This window comes from Schistocerca cancellata, chromosome 5, assembly GCF_023864275.1.
Source record: "Schistocerca cancellata isolate TAMUIC-IGC-003103 chromosome 5, iqSchCanc2.1, whole genome shotgun sequence".
NCBI lineage: Eukaryota > Metazoa > Arthropoda > Insecta > Orthoptera > Acrididae > Schistocerca > Schistocerca cancellata.
Window position 1 is genome coordinate 248642718 of NC_064630.1, and position 12965 is coordinate 248655682.

The 12965-nt window shown below is 41.4% G+C and overlaps 1 protein-coding gene across 1 annotated transcript in view; it reads right to left on the bottom strand.

The window, feature by feature from the left end:
• Nucleotides 1-10163: 10163 nt before the first annotated feature.
• The window catches only part of LOC126188463 (venom allergen 3 homolog), a 40350-nt gene continuing 37548 nt past the window's right edge, over nt 10164-12965 (bottom strand). Inside the window, exon 3 of the mRNA XM_049930067.1 lies at nt 10164-10367. Coding sequence (XP_049786024.1) covers nt 10164-10367 — 204 coding nt within the window. The remainder of the gene's footprint in view (nt 10368-12965) is intronic.

Consider the following 12965-nt stretch of genomic DNA (forward strand, 5'->3'; position numbering starts at 1 on the left):
CGTTCCGTACTAGGTGCGCGGCCGCTTGGCGTGTTCCCAGCACTTTCGACATCTTGCAGACGTTTTTTATGCTGTTGGCGACCGCTCCGGCTTTCTATCACGCCTCTATAATTCCTTGGCTTATGGGTTCGGTGCGCCCCTACAAGGTGCGCTTCCTACCGAATCAGGCTGCTTTTGGAATTTCATTTTCTGTCTGTGCATGCCGCAGCAACCTCTTGTGGTGGTGGTCGCCGTCTGGAGTTCTGTACTGTGTCTGCTTCTAGGATGTGTGGTGCCTGAGGTTTCAGGTGGCTGATGTTCCCTCTCTTGTCCGTGACCGCCACAATTGCCTCCCAAGGCGGTAGTAGCCAACCTGGCGCTCCATAAGAGATTCGATCCCTTTAATTACGTGCCTGGTTGTCTGAGGTTCGTTGCCAGAGAAGGGAACTTTTTCCTGTTAATTCTTTACCAATTCTAAAGTGGGACTTCACACCATACTGGGCTGATATCCTGCTTCCCGGTTGATCAGGTTCTTTGTCATCTTGCTTTCAATGGATTCAGTAATCACACTATCCCAAAATCTGGGGTCTGAGCCAGGATCCTTGTTTTATCACAATGCCTGACGTGTTCAAATTCCAGGCAATGTTCCGATACTGCTGATTTAGTGGTCTGTCGTAGCCTGATATGTCTTTGGTGTTTTTTACATCTTATTTCAACTCTTATGGTGGTCTGACCGATGTAAGACATACCACATTCACATGGTATATGGTAGATACCAGGTTTCCTTAACCCCAGATCGGCTTTTACCATTTCAAGGACTGCCCTGATCTTGTTTGGTTGGATAAGACTGGGTGGGTCTTTGACCATCTGAACTCGAGATACCACAACAATGGAACTAGAGAATGATAGTCAACTTCCATTCCTAGATGTCCTGGTGAAAAGGAAGACAAGTAGCACATTAGGCCACAGTGTGTATAGGAAACCAACACACACTGACAAATATCTACAGGGTGAAAGTAGCTATCATCTGGCGCAGAAAAACGGGGGTACTGAGAACACTTGTACACTGAGCCAAGACACTGTCCAAGTCAGACAGCTTGGCAGCAGGATCCTGAAAAAACACAAAATCAACTAATGTAGGAAGTACTCTAAGAAAGGAGGAGGGTGAGTATACAAGGATAATGAGTGAGATGCTGCATGTTCTCCACAGGACCCAATGCACTCTGGCCAAGAGTCAGTGCCTGGGAGGCACTGATTTACAGGTAATCAAAGGAGACCTACCAGGGTATGTTTTGATTTTTCAAAGAAAATTCTGTTGATGCTGAAAATGTTTTAACCATTCAAATTACCAGACAAGACTGAATTTTTCCAGCTTTTCTGTAACAAGCAGGAAAGGGATTAACTAGATTCCTGTGTAGACAGTTTAGGGTGAGCCTAATAGCAAGGATTACTTGTAATGCCTGGAGAACAGTGAGAGTTTTTATGATTCTGAAGCCAGGGAGAATTGGTCATATCGTGGCTAAGGATATGAGACCAATCAGTCTGTCCTTCTTTCTTCTAACAACATTAGAAAAACTGGTTCATGTACATATTCGGGAAAAGGTGTTAGTTGAAGTTCCTCTACATGTAAGGCAACACATACAATCAGCTACACAAATTATGTGATGCAGCACTTTACCGACTTTCTTGGAAGTTGGAAAAATCTCTGCACTTTCTGGAAATTGCTCTCTTCATCTTGCTGGATTTCAAGGAGAATTTTGGCAATACAACCTTAGAATGCAAGGTTAGATCTGCAGAAGAACGTGGTACTGATACCACCATATGCAGGTAGGTGAAGACCATGATGAGCAGAAGAAAGCTAGAAGCCACCATGATGAATCAGAAAATAGTGATCAACACCATCATAGGGAGTCTGCAAGATGGGATTTAGTCCCCACTACTGTTCAATCTAAATCACTCCAGGCAAATGCCGGGATGGTTCCTTTGAAAGGGCATGGCCGACTTCCTTCCCCGTCCTTCCGTAATCCAATGAGACTGATGACCTAGCTGTTTGGTCTCTTCCCCCAAGCAATCCAAATACTGTTCAATCTAGTAGTGCTTTTTCAAACTACGTTGGTAGTGTTAGAACAATAGCACAATGTGCAGTGAACAATGTGCAAAGCTGATGCAAGAAACAAGATTTAAGGGTCAGTCCCAAGAAAACTGTTGTAGTACCGTTTACAAGGTTCAGATGGCTCTGAGCACTATGGGATTTAACATCTGAGGTCATCAGTCCCCTAGACGTAGAACTACTTATACCTAACTAACCTGGTACATCACACACATCCATGCCCCAGGTAGGATTCGAACCTGCTACCGTAGCAGCAGCGCGGTTCCAGACTGAAGTGCCTAGAACTGCTCGGCCACAGAAGCCAGCCATTTACAAGGAAGCATATCCAGTACACAGATTGGAATCTCAGGCTTCTTGACAAAACTCTACCAATAGAAGGAGTAGTGAAATATGTAGACATAGCCATGGATTGAAACTATCGTACACCCCTCACATAACGATTATATGTTCCAAGGTAAAAGGTGCTCTTATGAGCCCTAGAAGGGTCTGTGGTAAAACCTGGCGCAAAAACCCATGAGTGGTGGATGCACACCTCTGTAATAAGAGCTATTAAAATTCGTGGGGCTACAATATGGTGGAATAAAGTAGAGCAGAAGGTGGCTACTAAGGAGCTCTGCAAGGTCCAGAGACTGACCAGCTTAGCCATAATAAGAGCAATTGGCAGCATGCCCACTGCTGGGGTGGAGACCATGCTTGGCACACCCTCATTATACCTTTGGGTTACAATGGAGAAAGTTGCAGTGGCATACAGAATAGAAACTGGAAACAGCTGGATACCTTTAGGATATCCAGAATCCCACGCCAGTATAGTGTGTGTGATAAATATAGGTGGTTGTGGAAATGTCAGCTGATCACACAATACTTTCCAGCTTCTTCAATAAACCTCCAGCGTAACAGTTGGAAGTGGAGAGCAGGGGAAGAAAAAAACCACAACATCACTGAGGAGACGTAGGATGGTTTACTGATGGGTCAAGAACAGACGTAGGTAGCGAGGCTGTGGTGTTTGGGGAACAAACTCGACTATAAAGAGCACTTTCTGTGGGGAAGCTGACAACAGTATTCCAGGGGAGGATACCTCCTATCAGAGAGTGCATAGAGGAGAGTTTGCGTAGGTGCGACAAGGATCTAGCATCTGTATTTATTCAGACAGCCAAGCAGCACTGAAATCTTTATCAGCCCATGCAACAAGATAAAAGAATGTAGGAGAATGCCATGATGTCCTTGTGAAACTATGGGATAGCAACAAGGTAAACCTGCCATGGGACTGTGGTCACTTGATAACTTGCAAGAATGAACAAGGTAACAGGCTGGCCAGGACAGGTGTGAAGGCTCCATTTATTGGACCAGAACCTGTCCTAACGATCACTAACACAATGCTGAAATCAAAACTACATAGCTGGTTTAGTAGGCAGTATGTAGAATAGTGAGCTAAGATCCAAAAACAAAAACATGGCAAACTTATGATGCCAAGACCATCTTTCCAGAGAAGTTCTGTAACCCTGAAGAGGATACAGATTAAACTCATGTTATGATTAATGACTGGCCATGGGAACTTTAAGAAACACCTACACAATGGGTATAAAGAAAGAAGCGCCTAAGCATAGACTAAGTAGTGAGAGGGATGAAGCCACAGCACACCTAATCTTCCAGTGCAAAGCATTGAGGGTAAAAAACACAGAATATTTGGGTTATTAAGTTTTGAAGAAATCTTGTCTAATAAGGAACTAGAAAAGAGTCTCTACTACTCTTTAATGTTACTAGTTGGCTTTATTACAATCACTGTGAGTGAAACTGCACAATAAATTAAGTTTCGATGCAAGCAATAGTGGGCTAAGCCCTCTGTTGTTTTTGTCTCTTGTGCCAATCTGCTCCTGGCACGTAACACATTTCTTTGTAGATCATGATTTTGGTATTTATTAAACAAATATAGGGTTTGTGTATTAACTTAACACCATAACTAGACATATATTCCAAACCAGACACATATTGGATACAAAGTTGTTGAGCATACTGCACAAATCATGTGTGTGTATCATCATACTTGAGACCAACAATAATAAATAAAATTAAATATACAACCTTCCAGTGCCTGAGCTTATATTTATACTTACACACACGTCTGCATGTATCATGGCCAGAAGTACACTGATCAGCCCACCGCTGAGCAACACTTGCCAATTCAGTGTCCCATACCTGAAAGTAAGGTTTTCAATTACGGTACACCATTAACTATTGTTGCCACACTCTGCATGTATATAGTCTATAATATGTTTCTTAGGAACATTGTGAAGCTATAGCCATGATATACAGGGTGAGTCGCTAACTATTTCCACCTAGAATAACTCCGAAAGTATGAAAGTAGCTGAAACGTTTGTGGGACAAATGTTGCATGGGACAAGGAGGGGGGGGGGGCATAATATGACGTTGGTTTTTTTGTTTCTAGGTGGGGTCGCATCAGAAATATGACGGTTAACTTTTTTTTTTTTTTTTAATGGCACGCTATAGTTTCATACTTACTTTCTCATAGCGGCGATCGAGACGAATCCAATGATGTGTAACAGTAAGGTCTTTGAAGGTCATTGAGGGTCAGAAAGATGGCATGAACGTTCATTTACAGAAGGTGTTCGAAGTGATGATCATAGGTATCAATACAGTGCTGCAATCTTCATATCATGGATTGAGTGGTATTCCTTATCACTTCAGCACTTATCGAAGCACATGTCTGACAGTTCTCTCTCGTATATCGTGCAAATAGTAAATCTTTGCAGAATATGGCGTATACATCTAACATGTTACTCACATGGGAACACCATTTGACAGTTTCGCAAAACAACACAAATAGGAACAGTAAGACTAGAATCGTCGAATCATGCGGATGTGATTGATGTATTCCTTCGAAGAACAAGTCGATATGCTTCCCATTTATGGAGAATGCTACTGAAATTCAGTGAGAGCTAGAGGCTTATACGCTGAAACGTATCCTGAGAATGCTCACCCTACATGTCGTACATTTAAATACACTTCTGGACATTAAAATTGCTACACCAAGAAGAAATGCAGATGACAAACGGGTATTCATTGGACAAATATATTATACTAGAACTGACGTGTGATTACATTTTCACGCAGTTTGGGTGCATAGATCCTGAGAAATCAATACCCAGAACAACCACCTCTGGCCGTAATAATGGCCTTGATACGCCTGGGTATTGAGTCAAACAGAGCTTGCATTGCGTGTACAGGTACAGCTGCCCATGCAGCTTCAACATGATACCACAGTTCATCAAGAGTAGTGACTGGTGTATTGTGACGAGCAAGCTGCTCGGCAACGATTGACCAGACGTTTTCAATTGGTGAGAGATCTGGAGAATATGCTGGCCAGGGCAGCAGTCGAACATTTTCTGTATCCAGAAAGGCCCGTACAAGACCTGCAACATGTGGTCGAGCATTATCCTGCTGAAATGTAGGGTTTCGCAGGGATCAAATGAAGAGTAGAGCCACGGGTCGTAACACATCTGAAATGCAACGTCCACTGTTCAAAGTGCCGTCAAAGCGAACAAGAGGTGACCGAGACGTGTAATCAATGGCACCCCATACCATCACGCCGGGTGATACGCCAGTATGGCAATGACGAATACACGCTTCCAATGTGCGTTCACCGCGATGTCACCAAACACGGATGCGACCATCATGATGCTGTAAGCAGAACCTGGATTCATCCGAAAAAATGACGTTTTGCCATTCGTGCACCCAGGTTCATCGTAGAGTACACCATCGCAGGTGCTCCTGTCTGTGATGCAGCGTCAAGGGTAACTGCAGCCATGGTCTCCAAGCTGATAGTCAAGGCTGCTGCAAACGTCGTCGAACTGTTCGTGCAGATGGTTGTTTGTCTTGCAAACGTCCCCATCTGTTGACTCAGGGATCGAGACGCGGCTGCACGATCCGTTACAGCCATGCGGATAAGATGCCTGTCATCTCGACTGCTAGTGATACGAGGCCGTTGGGATCCAGCACGGCCTTCGATATTACCCTCCTGAAACCACCGATTCCATATTCTGCTAACAGTCATTGGATCTCGACAAACGCGAGCAGCATTGTCGCGATACGATAAACCGCAATCGCGATAGGCTATAATCCGACCTTTATCAAAGTCGGAAACGTGATGGTACGCATTTCTCCTCCTTACGCGAGGCATCACAACAACGTTTCACCAGGCAACGCCGGTCAACTGCTGTTTGTGTATGAGAAATCGGTTGGAAACTTTCCTCATGTCAGCACATTGGAGGTGTAGCCACCGGCGCCAACCTTGTGTGAATGCTCTGAAAAGCTAATCATTTGCACATCGCAGCATGTTCTTCCTGTCGGTTAAATTTCGCGTCTGTAGCACATCTTCGTGGTGTAGCAATTTTAATGACCAGTAGTGTACGTGTATGATAAATTGAGAACAACTGGATCTTTTATGCATCGGAGACAAATCTGGCAAAGGAAACTTACTAACGAGGAAACGGAAATTGGTACTCTTGCCACTGTGGTTTGAGATCCTTGTGTTAGTTCATGTCAGATCACAAGGGAATCTGGCATGAGCCAGAGTAGTGTTGTTTGTGTTACGCATCGCCATAAATATCATCCTTACCATATCAACCTCCACCAAGAATTACCTGGTACGTATTCTATGTGTCGCATTGAATTTTGCTGATGGGCTCATTTACAGATTCAGAAGGATGACACATTTATGAATTTTATTTTGTTTATTGGAGAGGCTACATTCACAAACCATGGAAATGTTAATTTGTATAACATGCATTATTGGGCAACTGAAAATCTATGTTGGCTGTGGCAAGCTGCACGCCAAAAACCGTGGTCAGTGAATGTACCGTGTGGGATTCTGGAGGACAGAATTATAGGCCCCTATTTCATCAAAGGATATCTTAATGGTAGGAAGTACACCACATTCTTGCAAGAAACATTAGGTCTGTTATTGGAAGAAATACCTTTAAGAACAGGGAACAGAATGAGTTATCAACATGATGGGTGTCCAGCACATTTTTCGCTGACGGCTAGAAACGAGTTGCAGACATAATTCCCAAATCATTGGATTAGACGCTGAGATGTGTCACGAGCGGATCATTCACCAGACTTGACGCCTCTGGATTTTTTCTTGTGGGGATTCGTAAAAGACATTGTTTATAAAGACGTTCCAACTACAGCTAAAGATATGCGAGAGATAATTGTCAGAGCATGTGCTTCGATAAGTGCCGATGTGATAAGGAATACCACTCAATCCATGATAAGATGATTGCAAAACTGCAGTGATACCAATGGTCATCACTTCAAACAACTTCTGTAAATGGTCATTCGTGCCACCATTGTGACCTTCGTTGACCTTCATAGACCTTACTGTTACACGTCATTGGATTCATCTCGATAGCTGCTATCAGAAAATAATTACCGAACTATAGCATCCCATCATATTATGGCCCCCGTTGTCCCATGCAACTTTTGTCCCACAAACTTTTCAGCTCCTATCATACTTTCGGAATTATTCTTGGTGGCAATAGTTAGTAACTCACTCTGTATAACATAGCACATAATCACTTAATATGTCCACACCCTAAGCAATAAAACAGATAAATTCTCCGATTCTGGAATATTCAAAATAACATGTAAAAGCTGCTCAAGCTACTACAAAGGCAAACTGGTAGGAATTTTCAAATTAGATACAGTGAACTTATCAACTGTTATACATATAACCAATTTACAAAATCAGCAATAGCAACATACATAAAAAACACTGGACACCCTTTTGAAAGCATAGAAGAGGATCGTAAGATACTCCACCACTTCCAAAAACCTCATACAATGAATTTAATGGAGGAGCTCAAAACTTTTGTATACCACAAAAAGCAAGGAGAAAAAGTTCTCAATGACAAACTAGATAATGAATCAGTAACAACTCTGACTGTGTACAAACTATTCATGAAGCCATACTGTCGTAGTATCTTTGTAACATGTTTTGTTGACAAACAGTGTAAGTGATGATTTGTGTGCATGTGATATTCCATATAGTGGAGGAGGCACAATACCTGTAAGTAGTCAAGCAAAAGTACCATTTCCAAAATTAACGTTTAAAAACACTCACTGATTCGTTTTGTCCAATTTTCTATTTGCAGCCTAATTTCAAAAAGACACAAGAGAGGTAGAAAATCATACATGGAAACATCACGATACATATTCATGTAAACAAATGCTCAAGTGCCCTTTAAAATGAGAATAAATTCTTAAAATGCACTGTGCTGAGTGTCAAAAAATATTTAAATCATAAAGGTGAACTAATGTAACCAATGTGCAAATGAAAACATACGTACTCAGCGGTTTTGAAAGAGTGTAGATAACTGCTAGTAAAGGCAGACAAATAATATACCACGTGATACCATGAATGGAGGAACAAATATGAGGTGTCAAAGTGTAAATTATCTAGTGTTTTTATTTCAGAAAAATTCGAGAGTGAATTTTTTTTTTTTTTTTCGCAGAAGGGAGGAAACCGTAGCAGAGAAAACTATGAGGAAACTTGTAGCTCAGAACTGCAATGAGACCACAGTCAGACAGCAGGTGATGTCAGCTCCTGTGTTGTGAGACCACGAGTGCCAAAGTCAAGTCAAAATCCACGGATATCAGCCACAACTGGTCATCACCCATGGTTGATCTGCACCTCTCAGCAGTAGCAAGACTTCCGTGACACCATTCTAGGTGTCAATGCCCCGGGGACAGCCTCCGAAAAGCCAGTCTGGCCTGACTGACTTCCACTTCATCGATGCACACTGACGATTACACCAGCCCCTGATCATTGACCTGTTCCAGTGGTTCACAGCAGCCCACAAATACAACCCTTCCATGAATTCAGCACTGAGAATGAGCATTTAAATCCTGGTATAGCTCAGTACGTCGTTTTTGGCACTGCAGGCCCATGCAAGACGCCTGCTGTTTGTCAGCCAGGATTCTTCGCTGTAAACTCTGCCACCACTGGGACTCAAACGATGGATGTCTGCCTAGTCCAGGTAGCAGACACTACTTCAACCACCAGACCTTGCTGTTGAGCAATCCAGAATTTGACTCTGGGCAATGCCACTGCCTTGCCAATGTGATTGTGCAACCTTCTTCATTAGAGAAGTTCTGTTGCACACCCATGGCCACAACACTGTGCTGGTGCGAACTTCCTCTTTAGAGAAGTTCTGTTGGCCACCCATGACCACAGCAGGGCTGCATTCTGCCGTCTCAATTCGCCTCACACACTAGAGATGCCAGTGCAGTGCTCTGCCTCCAGAACAATGCATGCACACCACTTGCCATATATAAATGCCTGCAGTTATGAGGTCGGAATATTATGAAGATACTCTGGGCAGCACAAGACAGTAGTACTGAACTAGTAAAGAACTAGCAAGGAGTTGTATCTTCACCAGGACTCACCTCTGCTGCTATCCACAACCATCATCTTGAGCAGAGAACTCAGCCCCCACCCATCCTAACTTTCTCACTTTTACTCCTCCATCCATCCATGTCTAGTTCTGCCACTTGACAAAGAAATTACTTTAAAGACTTGTCATCTCTGCTCCGCATATTTTCGTTTCAGCAGCCCTCCTTTTATTCAGTATTGTGTTGTGTTATATCTCAGAATACTTGTGACATGTGTGAGCCATGTCTACATGGAAGCTATGAAAATAATGTTCTTTCAGACACCATTATTTTTATGGTGCCCATCAAAAAATAAATGACACATTTCTATTTCTTAATTAAGTGAGTTCAGTTCACTGATTATACCGTGAAATATAAAGATGATTGCTTGGAAAATCCTTCAAAGTTAACATCAGTACACAGATATAGAGAAACATGCAGGCATTTTCTGATTTCTCAACAGCAGAAAACAGTGTTCATAAAATTTTAAGGGACTAAGATATAGGAAGATACTGTAAAATGAAATGGTGCTCAGCTTGTTTATCAGTAACATTTTTTATGTTCTTGTTGCTTTATTATTTTTATGATGACATCTTTCCTAGGAGTTAGGCAGAACAGCCTGTATCTAAAATCCAAGAAGCTTATTCTGCTTCAGTATGCTTACCAGCTCAAGCATGTTGGATGCAGCAGGCTGAGGTCCAGGAGCTCCCTGTGCCACTCGTCCAGATGCCGCGTAGTTCCTGTGTGTGTTGTGCTCTTTCAGTATGGTTTGCTGGGCTGCATCATCCACTCCCCTGGCCATCACCTGAGAGCAGGTGCTGCCTATCCCCTGGAAACGGCATGTAGATAATTGGTGAAAATTATTCTGCTTAATAAAGATGTTAAGTTGAAACTTTGCTGAAAATAGATGAATTATTTCCATTTAAAACGAATTCTGCTTAATAAAGATGTAAAGTTCGATCTTTGCTGCAAATAGATGAATTATTTCCATTTAAAAGCAACAGTACTTCATGCAATGTGGAACTGGAAAAGGTATAGATATACTCATTCTTTCATACATTGATTAAATTTTTCAGTTCCTTTTATGAAGGAGAACCCAATGAGCAATGACCCAAGATAAACTCTCACAAAGAGAAGCAGCCATTAGCAACAGTCAGTAATTGTTGAGCTTTACATGCAATAACAGTTGGCCATTCAGATGTGAAACCTAACCAAACCAAAGGTTTTTCTGATTGTTCAGGTGTCTCATTGTGGTCAAGTGTTAACAATAAAATGAGGGTGCTTACAGTTAAATAACAAATTAACCTCTGGAAGAAATACATTTCAATTTCCACATGAGATGGTAACATTTGTTAATTGCACACTATGTTTTCCAGATTACAAATGTTGTTCAATGTGACAACCACCTGCATCCATGACAGCCAGGAACTGCTCTAGAGGCTGCTCTACTCTTGCCCAAAACGTCACAGGTGCGATGTTGGCTACCTCCCTTTCTATGCTCATCTTCAACCTCCCGCATGTGTTAGTGTTGTGTTGATAAAACATGTCCTTCAGGAAACCCACAGCCAGAAATCAAATGGGTTCAAATCCAGTGATCTTGGTAGCCATGCAGTTTGAAATGATTGGTCATTGATTTGGTTTTCTCCAAATGTGTCGTGGAGCACCAAGTGACCTCATGGTGCAGTGTGTGGTGGAGCTCCATCATGCATCAAAACAGTTAAGTCCAAAGCAGCTCCTTCTCACAGAGCGAGTATCACATGTTGGTGAATCAGACCACATAATGTGTGCCATTCGTGCTGCATGTCCTTGGTCCTTGAGGTCCAAATTCCTCCTACACCACTGTACCAGTACTGGGACTTTACAGTAAGTCATGACACATTGCAAATCCTGCAGTGCTCAGTCTGTACACCATTCACATAAAACTGGGCACCCATAAAACAGCTTTGGTAGAAATGGTGAGATTTGCAAATAATTGGCCAGAAATTCAATGATTACTTCCTCACAATGGCAGCAAACATTACACCACCAATAAACAGCCAAAAACAGATGGATTATAATTTACTTGTGCAGAAACTAGGTAGACCACCAACAGACATTAATTTCAAAAATATATCCCCAAAGGAGATTACAAAATTCATCAGGTCACTAAAAACTAATAACATACTGGCTGTGGTTTTTTCAGTAGAATATTTAAAAAATGTCCTGTCTTTATATGATTGCCCTAATGCTATCTTCATAATCAATCAATGGCTCAGGGCATATTTCATGACAGACTTAAAAATTCTTTAGTAAAACATATCTGTAGAACTATAAATAAGTAATTTAATGAATGAAAGAAACTAATTATGTGCACTTTTGTAATAATTAACTATCAATGAACTCCTATAAATGAGCATATCATTTTAGCTTACATGGTCTAAGATGAAGGTGGTAAAAATAACAAAAGTGCTGCAAATTTCTTCAGTACTTGAACATAGACAGTCTGATAATTTGTTGAAACGACAAGTAATAATAAAAAAACTTCATTTTCATTTTATACCAATTTATGTTATAGGTCTTCACAAAAGTTTCTAGAAATCCTTGCAGCAAAATGCAAAGTCCCGCAAAATAACGGAACAAATCTTAATTGTGGCTCTGTTAATCAAAACTCAACTGAAATTGATTTTGTGTTGCTACAACAGATAACTTTAAGATGCAATTGCGTCAGGAAGTGAGAGTGCAGACCTGAAGACTTTGAAGAGGCCTGAGCAGAATGAGTGACTATCTTCTTCATGTAACATTAATATAAGACTTTTGCTGAGTAAACACTTTCTTTGCTTTAGCTGCTCTTCCCAAAAGATAATTCCATGAAGCTAAAGGGAGTTAAGATATGAAAAAAATCTTGTACATTGACTTCCAAGCTAAGACAACCAAATATACTTCTCAGCACAAAATATGTCAAAGAGCTTTTTATTATTTTTCATCATAACTACATTTTAACTTGTTATTTAGCACATAGCATTTCGTTTTTATTGTACCAACACTCTTACAGTGCAACACCTTCAAAAAGAAATTATGTACAAGTTGCAGATAAAGGCTGTCATTCACAGTGGGATCTAAAGAACATGAAATTTGAATGACTGAATGAATTTATGAGGCAGAATTAGTGGCCAGTAGCTACAATCAGGACAAACATCAGTACTGATGGTAGACACATATAAAAGTACATAAACTTTCCTAATTAATAGTTCCATCCTCAGGAAGGAAAAATAAAATGTGCATATGGCATATTTGGTTGGGAATCACCTCCTGGGGAGTTCGGTTGCATTGTGCAAATCTTTTTATTTGATGCCACTTTGGTGACTTCCATTTCAATGATGATGAGGCCAAAACACACCTAGTACCAAGCAGAGGAAATTCCTAATCTAGCTGTGAATCAAACAAAGCC